The 26,422-nt window shown below is 37.7% G+C and overlaps 1 protein-coding gene across 5 annotated transcripts in view; it reads right to left on the bottom strand.

Annotated features, from left to right (window-relative positions):
• The window catches only part of LOC309661787 (transmembrane protease serine 11A-like), a 55,120-nt gene extending 29,898 nt beyond the window's left edge, over positions 1-25,222 (bottom strand). The window contains exons 1-4 of one of the 5 annotated variants that reach the window (XM_082463841.1): positions 24,567-25,221; positions 16,540-16,685; positions 3,732-3,850; positions 1,815-1,933 (exon numbers count right to left, since the gene is read on the bottom strand). In XM_082463841.1, the coding sequence (XP_082319967.1) occupies positions 1,815-1,933; positions 3,732-3,807 (195 nt within the window). In that variant the 5' untranslated portion in view covers positions 3,808-3,850; positions 16,540-16,685; positions 24,567-25,221. Of the gene's footprint in view, positions 1-1,814; positions 1,934-3,731; positions 3,851-16,539; positions 16,686-24,566 lie in introns of all 5 variants that reach the window. The other 4 variants (XM_082463840.1, XM_082463839.1, XM_082463843.1 and 1 more) reach the window with 4 other exon arrangements.
• Between the last annotated feature and the right edge of the window lie 1,200 nt (positions 25,223-26,422).

Here is a 26,422-nt window from a genome sequence, read left to right as displayed (position 1 = left end):
TGTAAGGATACACCAAGAAGTCTGCAGTCTGCAACATCAAAGAGGGTTCTTGCCAGAACCTGACCATGTTAGTGTCATGATTTCAGACTTCCAGCCTCCATTATTATGAGAAGTAAATTTCTGTTGTTTATAAGCCACTCAAACTATGGTACATTTTTAAACAAGGGATTTATAACACAAAGAATACATTAAAAGCATGTGCTCTGCACAAAACAAGAAAATGCATTTTTGCAAGAATGAATACTAATAAAAGAATACATGTGAAATACAGTATGGTTGTCTGCAGGGGGAGGAGAATGAGAGTGTGGTATGAAAATAAAAGAGAAGAAATAAATAATGACAACTAGAGAAAGGCCTTGTAGGTCCTTATGATGATAATGTTTCATCACATAACTCAGCCTTTGTACCTGAGGTTCTTTCACACCTAAAAACGTGTGCTTTAGTGAAGCTTCAAAGTCCACCTTCAAACACATAATGTTATAGACGTACCTCTATAAGTGAATTTCTTTCACTTTTTTTTAAAAGACCTGCTTCATTCCTGTCCATTTATTTCAGTAGAAACAATGTCTTAGTTAGCCTAAAACAATGCCAACAATGTTGGCTGTAAAACATAAAGAAAACAAATTTTAAACTTTCCTGTTAAATTATAAATATTTTTTCAATGTTCAAAGAAATTGTATATCTTTTTAACTAAGATTAATTAATTTATTATTCATATTTTTAGATTGAGGAGGCTATGTGGAGTCAGGGTCAGAGGAATAAAAGAGATACTAAGGTATGTATCCAAGTTTTTTCTGCCATTCCTCAAGAAATGATCACAAACGCTATTTTCTAAGGTGCTCTGAATATAAAAGAATGGAGGATATATATCAATCTATAAGTGTAATTATTGATTTGGGGGGATGAGACTGCAAAATAAAAAAATGTGCATAATTTAATGAGAATTGGAAATACAGATTAAAAACTCCATCTGTGATGTGGCTGTGAATATGTTGCAACTGGGTATGCATGTGGACAGATCAAATAGCGGCATGAAAAAAGGAAAATGGTTTGAGAAAGAAAGGAAATGTTTTGAGTAAAAAAAAGATTCTTTGACTAAAACAAACCAACACCTGACATTTCCACCCTTTTAAAATAATTTTATGCTCTGTGCTTCTTTGTCAAGGAAATTAACTTGACCTTAGTTTTTGAGTGAGGGTTCACACGCATCGTGAGCAGAGCTGTTATGCAACTGAGTTTACTTATTTTGGAGGGTTGGGGGCAGTCTTGTATTTCAGTTTTAACAAAATCGTTAGCAGGTCATTTGAATATTGCACAATAGGTCTGGGTATTTTATCTTAATTAGTGTGTTTTTGAGATAAAATGAACATTTATAATCCTCTTTCCTTTCTTCATGTATTTAACAAATATTTTAAGTCTTAAAATGTGGTCTAACAAAAAAAAGCATGTGGTTTTACAAATAACCACTTCTGGTATGTTTAAGCTTTTCAGTGGGTAGTATTGTGGTGGAATGGGGGAGCGATGGGCTGGGATACCTTGGCTTCCGTTCTCTCACTTTTAAATGAGGTGGTTTAAAAAGTGGTTTATCAGAATCACCAATTTGCTAGAATGGAGATTCCCTTACTCCCCTCTCCCTACCCACCCACCCCATCATACACTGATTCAGAAGATCTGGAGTGGGACCTGGGAATCTGCAAGATGATTCTGATGCAAATTGTCTGAAAATCATGTTTTAAGAAATAGTGGGGAAAATGATTTACAAAATCCCTTCCTCCTGCAATATTTTATGATAGAAACAATTTTATCTGACTTACCAAGTTTTCACTCATCTCCTGTAAGTCCTTAAGCTGGTGTGGGCTGCTTTGTCCAGAATTACTTTTGACTCGTAGATCTGAAATTTTAAAGGTGCCATGATAATACTCCATTTTCTGGTCTGTGATGAAAAAAAAAGTAGGAAATTAAGTGGTTTGAGGGTAGATTTTGGGATCTAAGGCCCAACTATAATGGGGCTAATATGAAGTCTTGAATATATCTCTGAGACTTTAATTTAGTTTAATAATAAATATAATAAAAATAATGATTAATGTTGTATGTTAATAATAGTAGCTGGTATTTATTCAGTGCCTACTATGTGCCAAGCTCTGTTCTGGGCACTTTATATGTATTAATTCACTTGACTCTCACTAAGCTCTCTAAGACTGGCATCACCTTCATTTTACAGATGAAGAAAGTGAGGCAGGAGGCATTAAGTAACTTGCTCTGTGCTATACAACTAGTTAGTGGCCTCTCCAAGTTTAAGCCCAGACAAGTGTGGCTCTAGAGCTGGAATATTTAATTACTGTATTGCTTCTTGCTGTGGTGAAATGTATACCACCTTGTACTCTACTGGAAGTAGAGGTAAATAAGTGTTCTTGTAAATTTTGGTTTTTAATGGAAGAGCCAGGCACACTAAGAAAGGTGTGAAAAGAAAGGCAGGGAAAAAACTGCCTGAGGTTGGAGGTGAGAACAGTGTGTAAAAGGGATGAATCAATCAGATTTCTGCTCGTCTCTCAGGAAAGTTTATAAAAAACAGAGCAATGGAGGAATGTGGTAATCTTAGGAGTATGGCCCTGGTGGGGCAAGAAATCTACAAAGAGTTAAAGATAGAAAATGGAGCAACCACAGAAGCACATCTCTCCTTGGGAAGCTGTGGATCTAGGAAAGAAAGAGGGCCTCAGGATAGTCTATCTCCTAGGGACATCTCTGGACTCTGTAGTGCTTTTTTGGTCCCCCCGATTACTAATCTATATAGTCCATTTGTAATTGAACCCTCTACTCATAGTAAAGGGGCTTCTATACATTAAATTAACTGACCTGAGAATCTTTTGCCATTGGTGTAAACTACAGATGGGGTCGTTATATGGGCCCCAGAACTATGTTCTTAAGCCCTTTAAAGCTCCTAAAAGAATCTTCACTCCCCCATCAAGTCTGAGGAAAGAGACAACAGATAAGTCCATTCAAGTAAGTCCCCTGAACTAGTTGTCTTATCACATACATCTGTGTGAGGTTGACATTGTGGACGTTTGTCAACAATGTAAATGGTTTGCACTCTGCAGAGTGATGCAATATAAAAAGAGAATTCTGCAATGAATTTTTGTGGGATTATAAATATATCAGGCAATAGAAAAATAATCTATCGATATTGTTTTGGAAAGAGTAAAATTTTTTCTCTAAAAATAAGTAATAATATTGTATCATATTTATACTTTACCAATAATTTCAAAATTCATTATTTCATTGGACATGTGCTTTTCTTTTTTCCCTAGAAATGTTAGTGGGCAGAAAATGCTGAGTAAAAGAGCCAATTTTAATAACTAATTCATCATAATTTTTCACTTGCATATACATGAATGATTAGAGTTTATTGTGATTACTAGTAAATTTTAGACAATTACTATTTTGGTCTTTTGTATAGATTCTGAAAAGAATACTAGATTGTGAGCTCCAAGGAGGTGGGAAATTTATCTGCTTTGCTTAATGCTGTTTCTTGAGTGCCCTGAAAAGTACTTGGACATACTAAACATTCAGTAGTTATTTGTTGATGAAATGACTGAATAAATTAAAAAATTCAAAATGTGGACATTTACTGGTGAAAGTACATTATTTTTGGATGGAAATAAATTTACATTTATTCAAATGAAGCTTTACAGAAAACTGAAATCAAACTGAGCAAAATCCACAATTTTACCTACCAGAGACTAAGAAGTGAGCCAGAAGACCAGTGGCCACAGTTACCACTGTCAGTAATAACACAATAAGGGCAATCATCCATGGTTTCAAACCTCTGCTTTGGGTGCCAAATCCTACCGATCTGCAAAAAGGAAAACTCACCAGTTACTCTCATGTTGTAATGGTTACAGGCTTTCTGCTTCTTCTTGGATAAGTGCACGTTGCTTTAGCCCACCTTTCCCAGAAAGAAGACATTTGTCTTCAATTTTGGTCAAGGTCATCTCGGCATGAAGGGAGGTATTAAAAAGATCAGTATCTGGGAATCCATGCTATTGCTCCTGGTTTCTATTTCTAGAGGCATTGGGTGGATCTCTGTGGTGGCCAGTCCTGACTTCTCTTAGCAGTGTGGTCCGAAGTAGCACATATGCTTGAAAAAGAACCATTCCTTCTTTCTCCAACAATTTCTTTAAAAAAAAAAACTCTTTTATCTATCCTTTTAAAGTTTACAAAGTGATTTCAAATATATTGTCTCATTTATTCTTTATCTTTCATTTTTAGCTATTATGAAATTTTTCAGACACAGAAATTTAGAAAGAATGGTATAGAACACCCCTATATTCATCACATCATTTTGTCAGTTGTTAACATTTTTGCTATAATGGCTTTATTCATTATTTTCTGCTGTATTTTAATGTAAAATAGGACTTCATGAGTTTTTACCAAATCATTATTATAAGCAATTAGGATATTTACAATATAACCACAATACCATAACAATCCTAAAAAATTAACAGTATTTTTCTAATCTTTTTATCTTCTAATACAAAATCCATCTTCAGATTTCCTTTATTGTCCCTATTTACAGATGGACTGTACAAATCAAGGACCTCATAGTAACTTGGTTGTTATGTCTTTTAAGTCTTTTTTAATATAAAAGAGTCCAGCTTGCTTTTTAACTTTTAATGGCATTGACTTGTTGAAGAGATCAAGCCAGTTTTTCTTGAGAATGTCCACCTTCTGGACTTGTCTGAATGCTTTCTTGTGATCTCATTTAACTTGTTCTATCCCCCTCATTTCTTATAAGCTTAAATTTAGATCTAAAGATTTGATTAGATTTAAATTCATTTGGCAAAAATACTTCAAAAGTGATGCTATATACTTTATATTGCATCACCTCTGGATTAGAGGAAATTTCCACAGTTTAGGAGAAAAAAAGTAACTCTTTGCTGTTCCTCCAGTTATGCTCAACAATAGTGATAATCACATTGTAGTAACTTTATTTTCAAGTATATTAACCTGTACTTAACAGTGAACTCAATGGGTTAAACTAGTCATGTTCATCTTTTTATCATTAAGACCTAATAAGGTACCTGGTACAGAGCAGGAATTTTATAAATCCATGAGAATCAGGCAGGTATTATACCAACCTTACATATGAAACAACAGAGGCTGAGAGAGAAGATGCCTTCTTTGTTAGAGCCAGGAGACTTAAAAGGACCCAGGTCATCTAACTCATTTTCTAGTGCTCCTTCTCTGCAACTTGCCATTGTAGTCAACTTAATTTATCCCTTTCATTAGAATTTATCTTTGTGTGTGTGTATTGAAAAGCTAAATTCTTTGGGGGCAGAGGTATTTTTCATGTTTCACAAGATTTAGTGCATTGATTTACTCTAAGTAGACTTTTAATAAATATTGATTGATTTACAGGAATTTTTTTTTTAATATAAAATACTTTTATACATAAATGCCAGCATGAAAGATATAAACTATTTGGACCTAAATAGTTAAGAAGGTAATAGTTTTGGCATCAGTAATACATTTAGCCAATAAACTACTTAATCCTATATGAATAAACTTTCAACTTAATATCAACTTTTATGAATGTGAACAAGCAAGGCATGAAAGCAAATATGCATCATCAACCTCCCATTCTGGAGAGGTCCTATTAGTGATTTGCATAATATCACTTCAGATTTGAAAGGAAATATACTTAGTAAAGCCTTTGGAATCCAGCCTGTTTATAGGTAGAGATGCTCAAGCATTCTTTTCCTGCTTTACCTGCACCCATAAAACAAACAATGGTATATTAATCTTCTGTTGCTTGCTGTGTAACAAATTACCACTAGTGAAACTTGAGAGACCTGAATTCTATTGTGTATGGAAAATACTGACAATGCACATTGACTGATTTAAAAGAATCTAGACAACTGGCTGTTGAAAGGCAGTTTTTGATGGAAAAGACCTAAGGTTCCAGAACATAAAAACAACAAACAGGAGGAGCTTCAAGATGGCATAAGAGTAAGACACGGAGATCACATTACTCCCCACAAATACATCAGAAATACATCTACATGTGGAACAGCTCCTACAGAACACCTACTGAACGCTGGCAGAAGACCTCAGACCTCCCAAAAGGCAAGAAACCCCATGTACCTGGGTAGGGTAAAAGAAAGAAAAAAAAAAGACAAAGAATAGGGACGGGACCTGCACCAGTGGGAGGGAGCTGTGAAGGAGGAAAGGTTTCCACACACTAGGAAGCCCCTTCGCGGGCGGAGACTGCGGGTGGCGGAGGGGGGAGCTTCGGAGCCGCGGAGGAGAGCGCAGCCACAGGGGTGTGGAGGGCAAAGCAGAGAGATTCCCGCACAGATGATCAGTGCCGACAAACACTCACCAGCCCGAGAGGCTTGTCTGCCCACCCGCCGGGGCGGGCGGGGGCTGGGAGCTGAGGCTTGGGCTTCGGAGGTCGGATTGCAGGGAGAGGACTGGGGTTGGCGGCGTGAACACAGCCTGAAGGGGGCTAGTGCGCCACAGCTAGCCGGGTGGGAGTCCGGGAAAAAGTCTGGACCTGCCTAAGAGACAAGAGACTTTTTCTTGCCTCTTTGATTCCTGGTGCGCGAGGAGGGGGGATTAAGAGCACAGCTTAAAGGAGCTCCAGAGACGGGTGCGAGCCGCGGCGATCAGCGCGGACCCCAGAGACGGGCATGAGACGCTAAGGATGCTGCTGCCGCCACCAAGAAGCCTGTGTGCGAGCACAGGTCACTCTCCACACCGCCCCTCCCGGGAGCCGGTGCAGCCCGCCACTGCCAGGGTCCTGTGATCCAGGGACAACTTCCCCGGGAGAACGCACGGCACGCCTCAGGCTGGTGCAACGTCACGCCGGCCTCTGCCGCCGCAGGCTCGCCCCGCATCTGTGCCCCTCCCTCCCCCCGGCCTGAGTCAGCCAGAGCCCCCGAATCAGCTGCTCTTTTAACCCCGTCCTGTCTGAGTGAAGAACAGATGCCTTCAGGCGACCTACACACAGAGGCGGGTCCAAATCCAAAGCTGAACCCCGGGAGCTGTGCGAACAAAGAAGAGAAAGGGAAATCTCTCCCAGCAGCCTCAGGAGCAGCGGATTAAATCTCCACAATCAACTTGATGCACCCTGCATCTGTGGAATACCTGAATAGACAATGAATCATCCCAAACTGAGCAGGTGGACTTTGGGAGCAACGATATATATATTTTTTCCCCCTTTTCTCTTTTTGTGAGTGTGTATGTGTATGCTTCTGTGTGTGATTTTGTCTGTATAGCTTTGCTTTTACCATTTCTCCTAGGGTTCTGTCTGTCTGTTTTTGTTTCTTTGTTTTTTGGGTTTTTTTAATTACTTAAAATTTTTTTTTCTTAATAATTATTTTTTATTTTAATAACTTTATTTTATTTTACTTTATTTTATTTTATCTTCTTCTTTCTGTCTTTCTTGTTTTTCCTCCCCTTTTATTCTGAGCTGTGTGGAGGACAGGCTCTTGGTGCTCCAGCCAGGCATCAGGGCTGTGCCTCTGAGGTGGGAGAGCCAACTTCAGGACACTGGTCCACAAGAGACCTTCCAGCTCCATGTAATATCAAACGGCGAAAATCTCCCAGAGATCTCCATCTCAACGCCAACACCCAGCTCCACTCAACGACCAACAAGCTACAGTGCTGGACACCCTATGCCAAACAACTAGCAAGACAGGAACAAAAACCCACCCATTAGCAGAGAGGCTGCCTAAAATCATAATAAGTCAACAGACACCCCAAAACACACCACCAGACGTGGACCTGCCCACCAGAAAGACAAGGTCCAGCCTCATCCACCAGAACACAGGCACCAGTCCCCTCCACCAGGAAGCCTACACAACCCACTGAACCAACCTTAGCCACTGAGGACAGACGCCAAAAACAACGGGAACTACGAACCTGCAGCCTGTGACAAGGAGACCCCAAACACAGTAAGTTAAGCAAAATGAGAAGACAGAGAAACACATGGCAGATGAAGGAGCAAGGCAAAAACCCACCAGACCTTACAAACGAAGAGGAAATAGGCAGTCTCCCTGAAAAAGAGTTCAGAGTAATGATAGTAAAGATGATCCAAAATCGTGGAAATAGAATGGAGGAAATACAAGAAACGTTTAACAAGGACCTGGAAGAACTAAAGAGCAAACAAACAATGATGAACAACACAATAAATGAAATTAAAAATTCTCTAGAAGTGATCAGTAGCAGAATAACTGAAGCAGAAGAACGGAAAAGTGACCTGGAAGATAAAATAGTGGAAATAACTACTGCAGAGCAGAATAAAGAAAAAAGAATGAAAAGAATTGAGGACAGTCTCAGAGACTTCTAGGACAACATTAAATGCACGAACATTCGAATTATAGGGGTCCCAGAAGAAGAAGAGAAAAAGAAAGGGACTGAGAAAATATTTGAAGAGATTATAGTTGAAAACTTCCCTAATATGGGAAAGGAAATACTTAAGTCCAGGAGGCACAGAGAGTCCCATACAGGATAAATCCAAGGAAAAACACGCCAAGACACATATTAATCAAACTATCAAAAATTAAATACAACAAATATTAAAAGCAGCAAGGGAAAAACAACAACACACAAGGGGATCCCCATAAGGTTAACAGCTGATCTTTCAGCAGAAATTCTGCAAGCCAGAAGTGGGTGGCAGGACATATTTAAAGTGATGAAGGGGAAAAACCTACAACCAAGATTACTCTACACAGCAAGGATCTCATTCAGACTTGATGGAGTAATTAAAAGCTTTACAGACAAGCAAAAAGCTAAGAGAATTCACCACCAAACCAGCCTTACAACAAATGCTAAAGGAACTTCTCTAGGCAGGAAACACAAGAGAAGGAAAAGACCTACAATAATAAACCCAAAACAATTAAGAAAATGGTAATAGGAACATACATATCGATAATTACCTTAAATGTAAATGGATTAATTGCTCCAACCAAAAGACGTAGACTGGCTAAATGGATACAAAAATGCGACCCGTATATATGCTGTCTACAAGAGACCCACTTCAGACCTAGGGACACATACAGACTGAAAGTGAGGGGATGGAAAAAAGATATTCCATGCAAATGGAAATCAAAAGAAAGCTGGAGTAGCAATTCTCATATCAGACAAAATAGACTTTAAAACAAAAACTATTACAAGAGACAAAGAAGGACACTACATAATGATCAAGGGATCAATCCAAGAAGAAGATATAACAACTGTAAATATTTATGCACCCAACATAGGAGCATCTCAATACATAAGGCAAATATTAACAGACATGAAAGGGGAAATAGACAGTAACACAGTCATAGCAGGGGACTTTAACACCACACTTTCCCCAATGGACAGATCATCCAAAATGAAAATAAATAAGGAAACACAAGCTTTAAAAGATATATTAAACCAAATGGACTTAATTGAAATTTATAGGACATTCCATCCAAAAACAACAGAATACACATTCTTCTCAAGTGTTCATGGAACATTCTGCAGGATAGATCATATCATGGGTCACAAATCAAGCCTTGGTAAATTTAAGAAAACTGAAATCGTATCAAGTATCTTTTCCGACCACAATGCTATGAGACTAGAGATTAATTACAGGAAAAAATCTGTAAGAAATACAAACACATGGAGGCTAAACAACACACTACCTGATAACCAAGAGATCACTGAAGAAATCAAAGAGGAAATCAAAAAGTACCTAGAAACAGATGACAATGAAAACACAACAACCCAAAACCTATGGGATGCAGCAAAAACAGTTCTAAGAGGGAAGTTTATAGCTATACAAGCCTACCTTAAGAAACAAGAAACATCTCAAGTAAACAACCTAATGTTACACTAAAGCAATTTGAGAGAGAAGAGCAAAAAATCCCCAAAGTTAGCAGAAGGAAGAAATCATAAAAATCAGATCAGAAATAAATGAAAAAGAAATGAAGGAAATGATAGCAATGATCAATAAAACTAAAACCTGGTTCTTTGAGAAGATAAACAAAATTGATAAACCATTAGCCAGACTTATCAAGAAAAAAAGGGAGAAGACTCAAATCATTAGACTTAGAAATGAAAAAGGAGAAGTAACAACTGACACTGAAGAAATACAAAGAATCATGAGAGATTACTACAAGCAACTCTATGCCACTAAAATGGACAACCTGGAAGAAATGGACAAATTCTTAGAAATGCACAACCTGCCGAGACTGAACCAGGAAGAAATAGAAAATATGGACAGATCAATCACAAGCTCTGAAATTGAGATTGTGATTAAAAATCTTCCAACAAACAAAAGCCCAGGACCAGATGGCTTCACAGGCGAATTCTATCAAACATTTAGAGAAGAGCTAACACCTATCCTTCTCAAACTCTTCCAAAATATAACAGAGGGAGGAACACTCCCCAACTCATTCCGCGAGGCCACCATCACCATGATACCAAAACCAGACAAAGATGTCACAAAGAAAGAAAACTGCAGGCCAATATCACTGATGAACATAGATGCAAAAATCCTCAACAAAATACTAGCAAACAGAATCCAACGGCACAGTAAAAGGATCATACACCATGATCAGGTTGGGTTTATACCAGGAATGCAAGGATTCTTCAATATATGCAAATCAATCAACGTGATACACCATATTAACAAATTGAAGGAGAAAAACCATATGATCATCTCAACAGATGCAGAGAAATCTTTCGACAAAATTTAACACCCATTTATGTTAAAAACACTCCAGAAAGTAGGCATAGAGGGAACTTTCCTCAACATCATAAAGGCCATATATGAAAACCCACAGCCAACATCATCCTCAATGGTGAAAAACTGAAACCATTTCCACTAAGATCAGGAACAAGACAAGGTTGCCTACTCTCACCACTATTATTCAACATAATTTTGGAAGTTTTAGCCACAGCAATCAGAGAAGAAAAAGAAATAAAAGGAATCCAAACAGGAAAGGAAGATGTAAAGCTGTCACTGTTTGCAGATGACATGATACTATACATAGAGAATCCTAAAGATGCTACCAGAAAACTACTAGAGATAATCAATGAATTTGGTAAAGTAGCAGGATACAAAATTAATGCACAGAAATCTCTGGCATTCCTATACACTAATGATGAAAAATCTGAAAGTGAAATTAAGAAAACACTCCCATTTACCATTGCAACAAAAAGAATAAAATATCTAGGAATAAACCTACCTAAGGAGACAAAAGACCTGTATGCAGAAAATTATAAGACACTGATGAGAGAACTTAAAGATGATACAAATACATGGAGAGATATACCATGTTCTTGGATTGGAAGAATCAACATTGTGAAAATGACTTTACTACCCCAAGCAATCTACAGATTCAATGCAATCCCTATCAAACTACCACTGGCATTTTTCACAGAACTAGAACAAAAAATTTCACAATTTGTATGGTAACACAAAAGATCCTGAATAGCCAAGGCAATCTTGAGAAAGAAAAACGGAGCTGGAGGAATCAGGCTCCCTGACTTCAGACTATATTACAAAGCTACAGTAATCAAGACAGTATGGTACTGGCACATAAACAGAAATATAGATCAGTGGAACAGGATAGAAAACCCAGAGATAAACCCACGCACATAGCGTCACCTTATCTTTGATAAAGGAGGCAAGAATACACAGTGGAGTAAAGACAGCCTCTTCAATAAGTGGTGCTGGGAATACTGGACAGCTACACGTAAAATAATGAAATTAGAACACTCCCTAACACCATACACAAAAATAAACTCAAAATGGATTAAAGACCTAAATGTAAGGGCAGACACCATCAAGTCTTAGAGGAAAACATAGGCAGAACACTCTATGGCATAAATCACAGCAAGATTCTTTTTGACCCGCCTCCTAGAGAAATGGAAATAAAAACAAAAATAAACAAATGGGACCTAATGAAACTTAAAAGCTTTTACACAGCAAAGGAAACCATAAACAAGACCAAAAGACAACCCTCAGAATGGGAGAAAATATTTGCAAATGAAGCAACTGACAAAGGATTAATCTCCAAAACATACAAGCAACTCATGCAGCTCAATATCAAAAAAGCAAACAACCCAATCCACAAATGGGTAGAAGACCTAAATAAACATTTCTCTAAAGAAGGTATACAAATTGCCAGAAAACACATGAAAGAATGCTCAACATCATTAATCATTAGAGAAATGCATATCAAAACTATAATGAGATATCATCTCACACCGGTCAGAATGGCCATCCTCAAAAAATCTACAAACAATAAATGCTGGAGAGGGTGTGGAGAAAAGGGGACCCTCTTGCACTGTTGGTGGGAATATAAATTGATACAGCCAGTATGGAGAACAGTATGGAGGTTCCTTAAAAAACTAAAAATAGAACTACCATATGACCCAGCAATCCCACTACTGGGCGTACACACTGAGAAAACCATAATTCAAAAAGAGTCATGTACCAAAATGTTCATTGCAGCTCTATTTACAATAGCCAGGACATGGAAGCAACCTAAGTGTCCATCAACCGATGAATGGTAAAGAAGATGTGGCCTATATATACAATGGAATATTACTCAGCCATAAAAAGGAATGAAACCTAAGTATTTGTAGTGAGGTGGATGGACCTAGAGACTGTCATACAGAGTGAAATAAGTCACAAAGGGAAAAACAAATATTGTATGCTAACACATATATATGGAGTCTAAAAAAAAAAAAAAGTTAATGGTCAGAAGAACCTAGGGGCAAGATGGGAACATAGATGCGGACTTAGTAGAGAATGGACTTGAGGATACGGGGAGGGGGAAGGGTAAACTGGGACAAAGTGAGAGAGTTGCATGGACATGTATACACTACCAAATGTAAAATAGATAGCTAGTGGGAAGCAGCCACATAACACAGGGAGATCAGCTCCGTGCTTTGTGACTACATAGAGGGCTGAGATAGGGAGGGTGCGAGGGAGCGAGATGAAAGAGGGAAGAGATATGGGGACTTATGTATATGTATAACTGTTTCACTTTGTTATAAAGCAGAAACTGACAGACCATTGTAAAGCAAGTATACTCTAATAAAGATGTTAAAAAAACAACAACAACAAACAGAAGCTTCATGGGATATGACATTAATTAGCCTCTTAGTTGGCTTAAAACCTAGATTCAGAAGTGAAGCATAATTTACAGACTATTTAGTACAATGTAACACATTTTCCAGTTGGGGAAGCTGAGGCCTAGAGATGATTAAGTGCCTTCTCCAGTATAATAAAGCTAGTAGTCATCTCAAACTCATGTCTTCTAACTTATAGTATGCTATTTTTTCTCAGTGCCAGAGTACCTCCCCATTGATTGTATTTTAATTCTTAACTAGATTTATTATTTATATATTCATCTCTTCACTTATTCATTCTTCATTTATTTGACCATTTATTATCTTAGAGAATCTTATCAGTGTGTCTTCAAGTCATTCAAAACCAACAGTGGACCAGAGGAGAAAGGCTAGACCTCAAGCAGATTTATAAGCTTTCAAATCTATCTTCCCATGATAACACAGTTCCTCTGAGTAGGACAAATGGAGAAAGTAGACGCAGGAAGATCACATCCCCACCACCAAGATGCACACAAACTCATACTATTACATGCTGTGAGACACTAGGCAGAAGAGTGGTTCAACACTCACTGATACACTGCTTCAAGTGCCAAGGCAGTCTTGTTCACAAATGCCATACAAGGAGCTGTTAACATCTAGCGGGAAATGGTGGCCAACAAACACCATTGATCAGCTGTCAGAGTGTTTATCCTTTTGAGAAAACTTTTGGGGAATGTAACAGGTGCGCAAGGCCAAATTACAAAAGCTGCAAGAGCCATGGGTTAAAGCTGTAACTACTTAATTGTATATGAGTAAACTTGCAACTTAATATCAACTTTTATGACTATGAACAAGCAAAGCATGAAAACAAATATGCATCATCAACCTCCCATTCTGGAGAGGTCCTATTAGTGATTTGCATAATATCACTGTAGATTTGAGAGGAAATATACTCAGTAAAGCCTTTGGAATCTAGACTGTATGTAGGTAGAGATGCTCAAGCATTTTTTTCCTGCTTTACCTGCACCCATAAAACAAACACTGGTTTATTAATTTTCTGTTGCTGTGTAACAAATTACCACAAAGTTAACAGCTTAAAACAACAGTCACTTATTCGCTCACAGTTCTGTATGTGGCATGGTTGAGTTTTCTGCTCAGGATCTCAGGAGGGTGAAATCAAGTTGTTGATTGAGGCTGCAATCTCATCTAATGTATGTGACCCTCTTCCAGGCTCACTTAGGTTTCAGGCAGAGTTCAGTTCCTTGAAGCTGAATTGGGGTTCCTGTTCCCTTGCTGGCTGTCAGAGGCCTCTCAGCTCCTAAATGTCACCCACATTCTTTGCCATTTTAGCCCACTCCATCTTCAAAGCCAGCAATGGGGAATCTCCCTCCCATCAAATTTCTTTCACATTCAGAATCTCTTTCTCCAGGTAGAGCCTTGTTCTATTTTAAGGTGTCACCTGATTAGGTTAGGCCTAAAAATTAGAATCTCTCCATTTAAAAGTCAACTGACTTGAGACCTTCATTATATCTGCAAAATCCCCTCACAGCAGTACCTAGGTTAGTGTTTGAATAACTGGGTGAAGGAGTGTATACCCCAAGGGTTGGGAATCTTGGAGGATCTTATAAGTTTTTCACAACTGAAAATATTATGACTTTCATAAAAAGGGACAGAAATCTACAGCCTTCAAAGAAAAGCATGTGAGATTTAAAACCTTCTCTAATTTTTGTGGAGTTGGGGCAGAACTATTTCATTAAAAGGGAATTCTATTTTAAGCATAAAATTAGAAGACGACTGTTTTATTCAAGTAACAACTTGGGGGAATACAAAGTGAACTCTTCTAAATTAAAGTAGGAAAAAAGCTAAAAGTAATCCCTGATCATGACGTAATTAGCACTTTGCATTCCTTTAAGGAGAGGGCAAGTACAGAAGATATTTATTCAGAGTAACGTAACCTATAATCTGCGTGAAATCCAATTTATCATATCCATTACACCTTCATTAACTTTGATTATTCAGTGTTTAGAAGAGTGTATTTATGGCATGATTTTTCCAAAGATGTTATCAATAAAAACATAGTGATAATATTAATAATTTTGTGACTTTGCTTTCTGCAATCTTGAAGACCGAAAGATATACACCTTGAAGAATATATAGAGCAGTATGAATTGTTAATGATCAGAGTTGGGATATTCATTTCCTTAGTAACAGAACTCTAAGCTGGGGACTTCCCTGGTGGTCCAGTGATTAAGACTCCATGCTCCCAATGCAAGGGGCCTGGGTTTGATCCCTGGTCAGGGAACTAGATCCCGCATGCCACAACTAAAGATCCCACACGTGGCAACGAAGATTCCACGTGCCACAACTAAGACCTGGCACAGCCAAATAAATAAATAAATATTTTAAAAAAGAAACAAAAAACAAAAAAAAACCCCTCTAAGCTGATGACTTCTATATATGTGAGTTCAAAGATGACTTGAGTTAGCAGGAGACACCATGGACCCCCTATTCCACATGGATCTTCCTTTTCCTATAAAGACCTCCCTTGAAGGCAGTAACTTTGGCTCACTCCACAGTCAACTACATGCCCTTTATCATTTTGCTATAAGCTCCAAATCTTTCCTTTTCAGGATTAGTTTTCTGCTTTCTTGTAGTTACATGTTACCATTATACAAATGTAGATACATGTGATTATTATAAAAATGCCAATTTACAGACAGGTTATGTTCCCATAAATCTTCATAGAGAGAGTTTTCTGGTGTTTAAGATATACTATCTGATTTAAAAAGAAATTATTGGTTAGTTTCCCAGGCCAACCTACAAGTCTACTGAACTCCTAATATAAACTGTCAAAGGTGCTAAATGCATTGAATTCCTGGGAGACAGTGCAGAAAATTTGCTCCTCTTTTCCTAGCCTGGCTCCCATCCCTGGAAGAAAGTTCTTATAGAACTAAAGTGCCAAACTCTCCTTCCACCAACGAAAATTGTCATTCCCTTTGAGTGGCTGAACTCAGTCATTTGTTACAGAAAAGCAACCTTTTGTGGTGACCTAATATGCTCTGATATTCCTGTGACTATTTTAGAATGACCATTTAGTACTAAAAGTGATAAGAACAAGAGCTACTATTTAGAAAGTGCTGACTTCGTAGGATGTGTTGATTTTATCCTTTAAATGCTCTTGTCAGTAGAATTATTTATCTTCATTTTACGGGTGAACAACTTGCTCAATTCATGCAGCCAGAAGCAGAGGCAGAACCTAGCTCTGGCCACTGTGACTCAGAAGCCCTTTTATTCTGTAGTATCATATTTTCTTTTGAGAGTGATTTTTTTCCTTTTACAGAACAGGCTTCCTATTAATCCAAATGAATAATGTGTGGAACATCAAGAAGCATAAAAGGCAGGTAAACAGTTTTATGAAGTGAAAGCAGAGGTTGGTTTACTGACCAGAGGGACCACCCATGTCCATTGTGGTCAAGTCTTGAATTTGTTTTTGCTTTCACTTCTTCTTCCTTTCTACTGGCTTTAAATTCTTGTGAACTCTCAAGAAGTTAGCATTCCCTTATCCCTCTCCAGACAGTAGCAGAGGTCATCTAGAAGGGAGGAGGAGGAAGGAAAGAGGGCTGTGAAAGCAGGCATGTACGAGGAGAATTAATTACCATATTTGGGCTTGTCTGTAAACTTTGGAGGCTTTAATTTAATTTGACACTTTTTCCATGCTGCCACATGTTCCCTATAAGTTTTATTTCTTGAGATATTATGTGTACACCTATCTTCTTGCCCCAAAGTGTGGAAGATCTTGAATACAGTAAGTCATATACAGCATTGAGGAATTTCTCAAGAAGTGTTCCCAGGTAGTGGGGTAAAGGGAGGTTTCCCATATTTAAGTAGGTTTGGAAAAAAATGGGTTAAAGAAAGTTAAATAGGATTCTCACTTCTAGAAGTCTTAGAGCCTTTAATGGTTTTAAAAGGGAGTAAAGGTGAGGCAGTATTTCTGCCTTGGTTTTGCATATATCCTGTTCTCTGATACAACCCCAGTACCAAATACATTATCTGACTCTTGGTAAATACTTGAATACTATTTAATGAATTGGACTGAAATAAAAGTTTTCCAAATGTGCTCATTAAAAATCACCCTATCTAGTGGTATCTCATGGGATTCTGATGTTCCACAGAACACAGTTTTGAAAACATGGCTCTAGATGTATTTACACCAGTGTGCTAATCCATGGAATGCTTTATTGTCAGGAGGTTTAAAAAAAAAAAGAAGAAACAAAGAAAACTTCTGATATTCCTTCTATATTTAACTCCCAGATATGAATGGAGTGAGGGTTGGGACAAAGAGAGAGGGGCAAAATTGAATAAAATACCACTGTAAGTCTAAACCAAAGAACATCTTCTATAGAAGATAATGAAGAGTTTCAGGCTGAGCTGAATTCAGGGGACTCAGAAAAAGAAAATGAGGATGCCAGAAAAGACAAGACTCAACTTCTTCACGTATCTAGGGAAATGCCTTCACCCTGGTCCCAGGGGTGGAAATTAGGCACATTGGCAAAAAGGGAACATAACTGAGAATTTTGAGCTGGAAGAAGAAAACGTGACCCAAAGGGGATTGAGAATACCTCTCCTGGATTCCGCATGGATGTACTTCTTTCTCTTGGAGGGATACTCCCACCCCTGACAGTTCCTGACAGGAACACAATTACTCACTGCTCATCACATCTGACCTGCTGGGCTGGATTTACTCCAAATCCTGGCAGCTCCATCTTTCCTCTAACATCTACCCAGCCCTAGTGAGTTAAATTAATTTCAGATTCTTATCCCTTCTAGGTTTCCCTGTCCTGATTCAGTAAGGAGGCATTCTCTATCCTTATTCTAAGAAATGACTGGCATTTAATTCTCTCACCTTCATATATAAGCAAAATAGGGAGTCTTATTGTGCTAGTTTAGCACAAAGTCTTTCATTTTATTTTATTTTATTTTATATTTTCTTTATTTTTTTTTTTTAGCTGCATTGGGTCTTAATTGCAGCATGTAGGCTCCTCTTTGCAGCATGTGGGATCTTTTCGTTGCGGTGCAGGCTCTTTGTTGTGGCACACGGGCTTCTCTCTAGTTTCCTCTCTCTAGTTGTGGCATGCGGGCTCCAGAGCGCATGGGCTCTGTAGTTTGCAGCACGCGGGCTCTCTCATTAAGGCGCACAAGCTCAGTAGTTGTGGCACGTGGGCTTATTTGCCCCCGTGGCATGTGGGATCTTAGTTCCCTGACCAGGGATGGAACCCACGTCCCCTGCATTGGAAGGCAGATTCTTTACCACTGGACCACCAGGGAGGTCCCACAAAGTCTTTCTTAAATGGTGTTGAACTTAGATTTTGCATTAGAGGTAGAGCATAGTCACATGTTAGTTTAAATTAATGCAACATGATTGAACTCACTTCTACTGGGGGTGGTATAGTATTAAGGATAAGAGCCCAATCTCTGGAGCTGAACTACCAGAGTTCAAGTCCTAGCCCTGCCACTTGCTAGCTCTGTAATAGGTGGCAACATATTTGACCCTTTTTTGTTTTAGTTCCCCCATTTGTAAAATGGAGATGAAATTAATACCTACCTCACAGGATTTCCATGAAAATTAAGTGCATTAATTCATGTGAAATGACCAGCACATAGTAAATGCTATATAAATATGAGCTATTATCAGTATTTTTGTTCTTCTTAATATTACACACTTGTTAGAAATTCACCATGCTGAGAAAGTGGGCATTTCACCCTGAGAATATTCATGGTAGGTAATTTTTATACCAGTAGCATTTTGGAATTTAGGATCATCTTGGAGTGGCCCCACAAGAGAAAGCTTAGATAGGTAGTATGTTAGGAAATCCCTCAAATATTTTAAATGCAATGTTAATCAACAAAAAATGTGTCCTGGGTGGCCCTGAGTGACACAATGAAATGGAAATCCTGTTTTACAAGTACACTATTAATAAGGGAAAAAGAGATTCAGTAACAAAACAGAAATTTATTACAGAATGTTCTAATTTACTAGAAAAGGTAGACAGCATCAGATGTTATGGAGTTGTGTGATATGTGTGTTTGGTTTAGTTTAGCATGTTTTTGACACAAAGTGCAGTCCCACCTATTAAGGTTTGTAAAATATGTCTCAGGTTAGAGGTTAAGGTCTAGGCTAGGAGTCTATGCATGTGTGCAAAATGAGTTGTTTGTATACAAATGCCTGGATCACAGCCGTATATACTATAAATATGTCCTAGCAGACTACTGAGAATTAATCATATATTGCAATATTTCTTATTCCTCCTTTGTCCTTTTTTTTTTTTTTTTTTTTTTTTTTTTAAAATAGTTTTATTTATTTATTTTTGGCTGCATTGAGTCTTCGTTTCTGTGAGAGGGCTTTCTCTAGTTGCGGCAAGTGGGGGCCACTCTTCATCATGGTGCGCGGGCCTCTCGCTATCGCGGCCTCTCTTGTTGCAGAGCACGGGCTCCAGACGCGCAGGCTCAGTAATTGTGGCTCACGGGCCTAGTTGCTCCGCGGCATGTGGGATCTTCCCAGACCAGGGCTCGAACCCGTGTCCCCTGCATTGGCAGGCAGATTCTCAACCACTGCGCCACCAGGGAAGCCCTCCTTTGTCCTTTAATTTGTCCTTTTATGTATCCATTCAACTATTCATCCATCTGTCCATTTACCCAACTATTTTTCTTTTCCACAACGTTCCATTGAGTCTTTATTATGTTTTAAGGAATCATGCGGGGCTTAGGGAGGCAAGGATGAATAAAATATGGTTTCTACCCTCATGTAACTCATGATACAACATATAATGCTTTTGTCTCAATCAGTGCCATATGGATGATAATAATTAAGTATTGTAAACTTCTTTTCTATAAATATTTAAAATATCACAAATAACAAATTTCCATTAAGGTAACAAAAATGAGAGTTAAAGATTATGAAATAATAGAAAATATATATATTGGTCTCTGCCCCCAGTTCCTTCTAAAACCCTTGTAATTTCCCAAGTGATGAAGAGCACTAGGAACATCTTTTGTTCTAATATTTGGTCTTTGGCCCCAGTTCCTGAGATAGAGGTCTTAAAGCCCTTGGAGTTTCCTGGGTGATAGCAGTGTCTATTATTCCAGTGAGATACTCTTGGTGGGCTCCTAGATGGCTTGAAGATGGGGGCTAGTCTTTCTGGGGGCCAGAAAGATGAAGCCATGATTAGAAGCTTGGAACTTTAAGCTCCACCACTGCCTTCTATCCTCTGGGAAGAGAAGGGGGCTGGAGATTGAGTTAATAATCATTCATACCTATGTGATGAAGCCTCCACAAAAATCCCAGTCATATATGATGAAAGAGCTTCTGGGTTGGTGTACACAACTATGTGCTGGGAGGAGAGAGCATCTCAACTCTTTGAGGACAGAATCTCCTGCATTGGGGACCCTTCTAGACCTCACCATATATGGCCTCACCAGCCTCATCTGGCTGTTTATACATATCCTTTAATAACCTTTGTAATAAACTGGTAACCTAGTAGGTAAACTGTTTTCCTGAGTTCTGTGGTCACTCTAGGAAATTAATCAAATCGGAGGAGGGGATTGTAGGAAGCTCCATTTTACAGCCCGCCAGTCAGGAACACAGGTAACGACTGGGACTTGGGATTGACATCTGAAGTGGCGGCACGGGCAGTCTTATGGGACTGAGCCCTTAACCTGTGGGGCCTGCACTAACTCTGGTTACTGTCATAATTGAATTGAATTGTAGGATTCCCAGCCAGTGTTGGAGAATTGCTTGGGGGAAAACCCTACCCAGCTGATGTCAGAAGTATTGTGTGTGGTAATAGTGTGATAGTAAAGAAAAACACAGTTTTTCCAAGGCAAAGGTTTTTTTTAAATTCCTTTAAGTTTTTACCTGCCTGGACAAACCTTCTCTAGGCCTATTTGTATTGCAGATCTGCCCTACCTTTTAGAGTCAAATGACTTTGGCTTCAGTCCATGCTTGTAACTCTTTAACATGTATCTTGAGAAGTTAATGAAACCTCTCTGAATTTCAGTTTTCTCACCTGTAAGATGGTGATTATAAATACTACCCAAGGATGTGAGGCAATGAAACGAGTATATGAAAGACTCTAGCACATATCAAATTCCTACTCTGGGTCAGGAGTTTTCATAGGAGCTATCTGATGTATTTGTTGCCACAGCTTGGTGAGGTGTGTCTTATCACCATTCACTAATGAGGAACTGAGGATCAGAGAGGAAAATCAACACAGGTTACAAAGCTAAGGGGAGGGCTTATCTTTCTGACTTCAAATCTATCAGTACCATTTGTAACCAGGCCACTCTGATAATGAATGTGAAAGCCTTTAGTAGTACGCTGTTCAGTTGTTGCTTATATTATTTTTGTATCCGTAGTGGGTCAATTTCCTGTCGTTGCCCAGATGTTTCAGAGGCACAGCTATGAATGTATTGGGGGTAAGATGTTGTGTATAGCTTGGGTTTAAAGCTCAATAACTCTATGATCTAGGGCTGCTTTCTTTTTCTGTAAAATGGGATAATAATAGCTAACTCATATGAGGATTGTAAATAAATGAGATAATATATGGAAAATGATGAATATTTTGTAAATAGGTAATAAATGGTAGATGCTATTACAGTAATTACAAATAAACTACCACCTCCTATAGATTCATATATGCTTATCTGAGCATAAACTTCTATTATCTTGGTTTCCAAGTATTTTGTATACATATTTGCCAGCCTCCCTATTTTATCTACAAATACATTATTCTTTGTATGACAGACAATTTGAAAGAAGAAAAGCAAAAGAAAGAAGAGGATGCTATAAAGTAGCCTTTAAATCTCAATGATATGAATACATATGTAGATAAAACTTTACTGCATAACTAACATTATGAATCTCTTACTCAAATTTTAAATTAAAATGGAAAAATTGATTTTTTCTCTTGAAAAAGAAAAAAACAGGATATCCTAATAGTTAAGCTCAGCCTTGAGTTCTAGACTGCCTCAAATCCCAGCTTCCACTCATTAGCCTGTGATGTAGGGCTAGTTACTTTTTCATCTATAAAATGGAGATAATAATAGTACCTAATCATAGAACTGTTGTGAGAATTAAATGAGGTAATATAATGTGGTGCATATGTGGCACCCAGCAAGCACTATGAGTTTGCTAAAAACTAACAAAACAGTAACATTTAATTGATAATTTACACAAAGTTTAGTGATCAGTAAGTAACATGGAGGTTTTACCTTGTTATTTTGGCTTTAACTCTGAAGATATAGTTTTTGAGTATATTAGAGAATGAACTTGGCAAATTATCAAGTTGATTTAAATGAGTATTCAAAATGAAATTAAAATGTACAACATGAGTGCTTGCGAAGCATTTTCTCTAAATGAGGATAATGACAAGGAGAAATCTAATTTTTGCATTTATTAAGCAATGCTGAAAATAATGGCAATAGGAAGAGAGAGATGCCAGTCATCTGGGAACAGGACAGCAATCTCAGATGAAGAAGTCATTTGATATTTTATCTTTTATAAGAGAAATAATTGAGATTTTCAGTGAATATATCACCCAACTAATCAATTTATAGGAAAGAGTAGGGGTATGGATATTGCTAAAGGCAAATGCAAATGGATATTCACAGCAAAGTTGGAACACTAAATACTATCTCTGAAAGGTAGAGAGGAGAGTCAAAAACCCATAGAAAAGAGATCCAAGTTTCAACAGACCAGAAACAACAAAGATATGAATCAAGTACATTTTGACACAGCTTCCACACTGAGTTTCTTGTTAGTGGAGAAGTAAGGATGGCCGACACGACTATAGAATGTACTGTAAAATTAGTGTAGGTGAGACATAGGGCGTCACAGTTATTATTAAACATTTGCTTTGCCTCAATCCTTAAGACTGCCTGGCCATCTCCTGCAAATCCTCCAAATCCTGGATTAATGTTCCATTACTTTATCTTAAAGAAACCATAAACATTCAGTGTTTCTCACTGTCCCCTTTCTTTGTCATGGATGTCCTGAACAATTGCACTGACCCCCAATATTACTCCTGTAATTTATTTCCCTTAAACTGAAAACATTCCTCTAAACACATAAATATGCATTAGAAAAGAAGATTTTTGGTGTCCATAATCATGAGACTTGATTTTTTTAAAAGAATAATTTGGAGAATGTGAAATATGAAAGGTCTATTTCCATAGACATGGAATATGCATTTTCAAATTCAATGAATTTTAATAAGCAAAACACTAATGCTAGATATTTACATTTGCTTATTCATTAATTTGTTCAACAAATATGTGGAGTGCCAATTATGTGTGAAGCACTGTAGACCCTGCCTAAGAATGTCAGAGACCCTCTGGCAATTACTATTTGCTCACTAAAAGACTGATCCAAATGTGCATTTTATTAGTGGGGAAGGAAGCCCAGTGAAGTTCACTAATTTAGGGGCTGACCTAGTGTCAAGTTCTCATCTCTGAAAGACCCCAGATGGAATCCTTGCCACCTAGAGAGGCTGCAAGAGTCCAGGAAGACTGGATTTAAGGAGTTGTGGGTTGCAGTGCTCTGATCTTGACATCACAACTCTGTCGATACAGAGAAGCCCCTTAAGATCTGTTTCTCTCAGATTCATCACTTTAAAATGGTAATTGGTAACTGTTTGCTGATCTTACAGGGGTGTCCTGACTATTAAATGAAATAAAATGTGTAAAAATGTTTTGAAAATGGCATACATCTAAGCAATCTTGAAATATTACTGTCATTGATGTTTAAAATCACTATTTTAATTGTATCAAAGGTTATGCCAAGAAATCTTATTTTTTTCCTCTCCTTTACATGTGGCAAACCTTACTTTGAAAAAAAAAAAACTTGAAATAATTTATAGTTTTCTTTCCTCTTTAATATTTAACAGGAAAAAATTTAGAGAGTAAACAGTTTCCCTAATCAGGATGTCGTCTCCTTTCTCCCCCCAAGAAGTCCTGAAATATCTATGAAGGCAGGTGTCTCGGCAGATTTTGACCTCCCAATCTGCATTAGTTCCCAATGACTGACTATAAGGTATGAGGAAAAGGAACTGAAGGAAAGTGTTACAGAAGCTAAGTTTAGTCATATTACTGACAGGAGGCTTTTCTTAAAACAAATTAACACCTTTCTCCCCCATCCCCCTCCAAAATCAGAAGCAGTCAAAACAACAATGTAATATAGTTTTTCATTAACTTCTTCTAAAATCCCAACTGTTGAACTTGGTGACATGAAATAATGTTAATAATGATTTTTAATACAAAAATATTGATTTTAACTACAGAGATTAATTAATCCAGCTGCTATAATAATTCCACAAATTTCACAACATCCAATGCAGGCAGTCCTCCGACATTCTGGGAATCTAGCCACTGACAGACAGTAGAGCAAACAAGCCATTACTAAACAAAACTGAACTTACCGATACATCATCTGTGGGAGGAAGAATATGATCTTAGAGGTCTGCGCCCACTCAACCTGACTTTCTAATCAACTATATGACATCTCTAGATATATTAGAGGTCTATGGCTGGAAGACATAAGGGAACAAATTTCAAGTACTTGAAATGAAACTAGTTTGACAAGTCTGAACAGAGAAGCCTCAACCCATAGAATAGCTCCAGAGACAGCATAGTCCCAACAAGAAAGCAATATTTCTTTTTTTGGTATTGACTAATTTTGTTAAAGGAGAAGGAACTGGTTACAGGGATTTGAATGAGAAATACTTTAGGAATGCACTAGGATTAAGAGTTTAAAGAAGATTATTGGCAGGTATACAAATATCTTAAAGAAACCTTCACATAAAAAGCTCTCAATAAAAACAATCAGATATTCTTAAAACCGAGATTCATAATATGACTCAGGAAATACTCCTTAAATTTTTGTTGAACAACAGCTATCTCCATGTATCAGGGGTATAGCGAGTTTATTAATACATAATCATTTTACTTTTTAAAAATACCTATTTCTCAGAGTACATACAAATAAATTCATATCAAACCAGATTTTTTCCCTAAATGACTTAATGTAATAAGTGTAATTTAATTTATATTTATGTAATATATATTTATACATATATATCTCTATATTTATATACATATATGTATGTATGTGTGTATGTATACACACACACACACACACACACACACACAGAAGGGGAGAGAGGGAGAGAGAGGGAGAGAGAGATTTATTATAATGAAGAAAACAAAAAGAGAAGATCAGGGAAACAAATAATATTTTCAATTAGACAACATGAATACCAACTCTTTGTGAATATTAAGACATAAGAAATGAGGCTGAAACTCTGTTTGACCATGTCCTAATCATGATTTATTTCTTTCTCCTCAGAAGCAACCATTGTTATTAGGGTCCATCTTTTCGTGGAACATACTAAGCATTTACGGACACAGACACATACACACACGTATTCATAGAAAAACATATATGAATGTTAATTAAACAATGTCATGATGCAAACACCCTTGGGCAACCTGCTCTTTCTTTACTTAATATTTAGAAGATCTTTCTGTGTTTGGAGACACAGATCTACCTACCTTATTCTTTTTAACAGCTACATGAAGTATTAAGTATTTACTTAATATTTAGAAGATCTTTCTGTGTTTGGAGACACAGATCTACCTACCTTATTCTTTTTAACAGCTACATGAAATATGAATATACTTAGTGTTTAGCCTTGATTATAATCAAGTTATGTGAACCTGGACAGGCTACTTAGATCTTTTGAGCATCAGTTTCCTTCTATATGAAATGAGCTGGTACCATTTATGTGCAATACTTTTATGAGAATTAAACAACATAATGTGTGTGGAACTGCCTAGCACGATATCTGGTAATAAATCACAGCTTCCATTGTTGGTGGAAGAAGGCCTGTTAGACAGAGCCCAGACTTGGAGGGAGATACACCTGACTGTAAATCCTGGCTCCTCACATAGCTGCTGCTTGGCTCTTCTGCATCTTAGCTTCCTCGTCTGTACATGAAATTAATAACAGCTTTCCAGGCTAGTGTAGGAATGAATGTAACAGTACATGTAATATGCCACCCACACTAACTGGCATATATAAGAACTGAACAGAGAACTGTACTGAGATCAAAAGATGACTACTCTGAATGTCAGCATGGCAGAACATGGCAAGAAGTTTGCTTGGAACTTTTCTATAGGCCCTGACGTCATCTGGCTTCTTAGGTTTCTGGGCCTTTGTTTACTGGAGGGTAGAGGACTAACTGGTTGAATATGAAATACTGAAATATGAATACTA

The sequence above is a fragment of the Balaenoptera physalus genome (genome assembly GCF_965194825.1).
Source record: "Balaenoptera physalus genome assembly, chromosome: 5".
NCBI classification, from domain to species: Eukaryota; Metazoa; Chordata; class Mammalia; order Artiodactyla; family Balaenopteridae; genus Balaenoptera; species Balaenoptera physalus.
The sequence above is the reverse complement of the archived record's forward strand: the minus strand, read 5'-3'. Positions and strand labels throughout refer to the sequence as shown.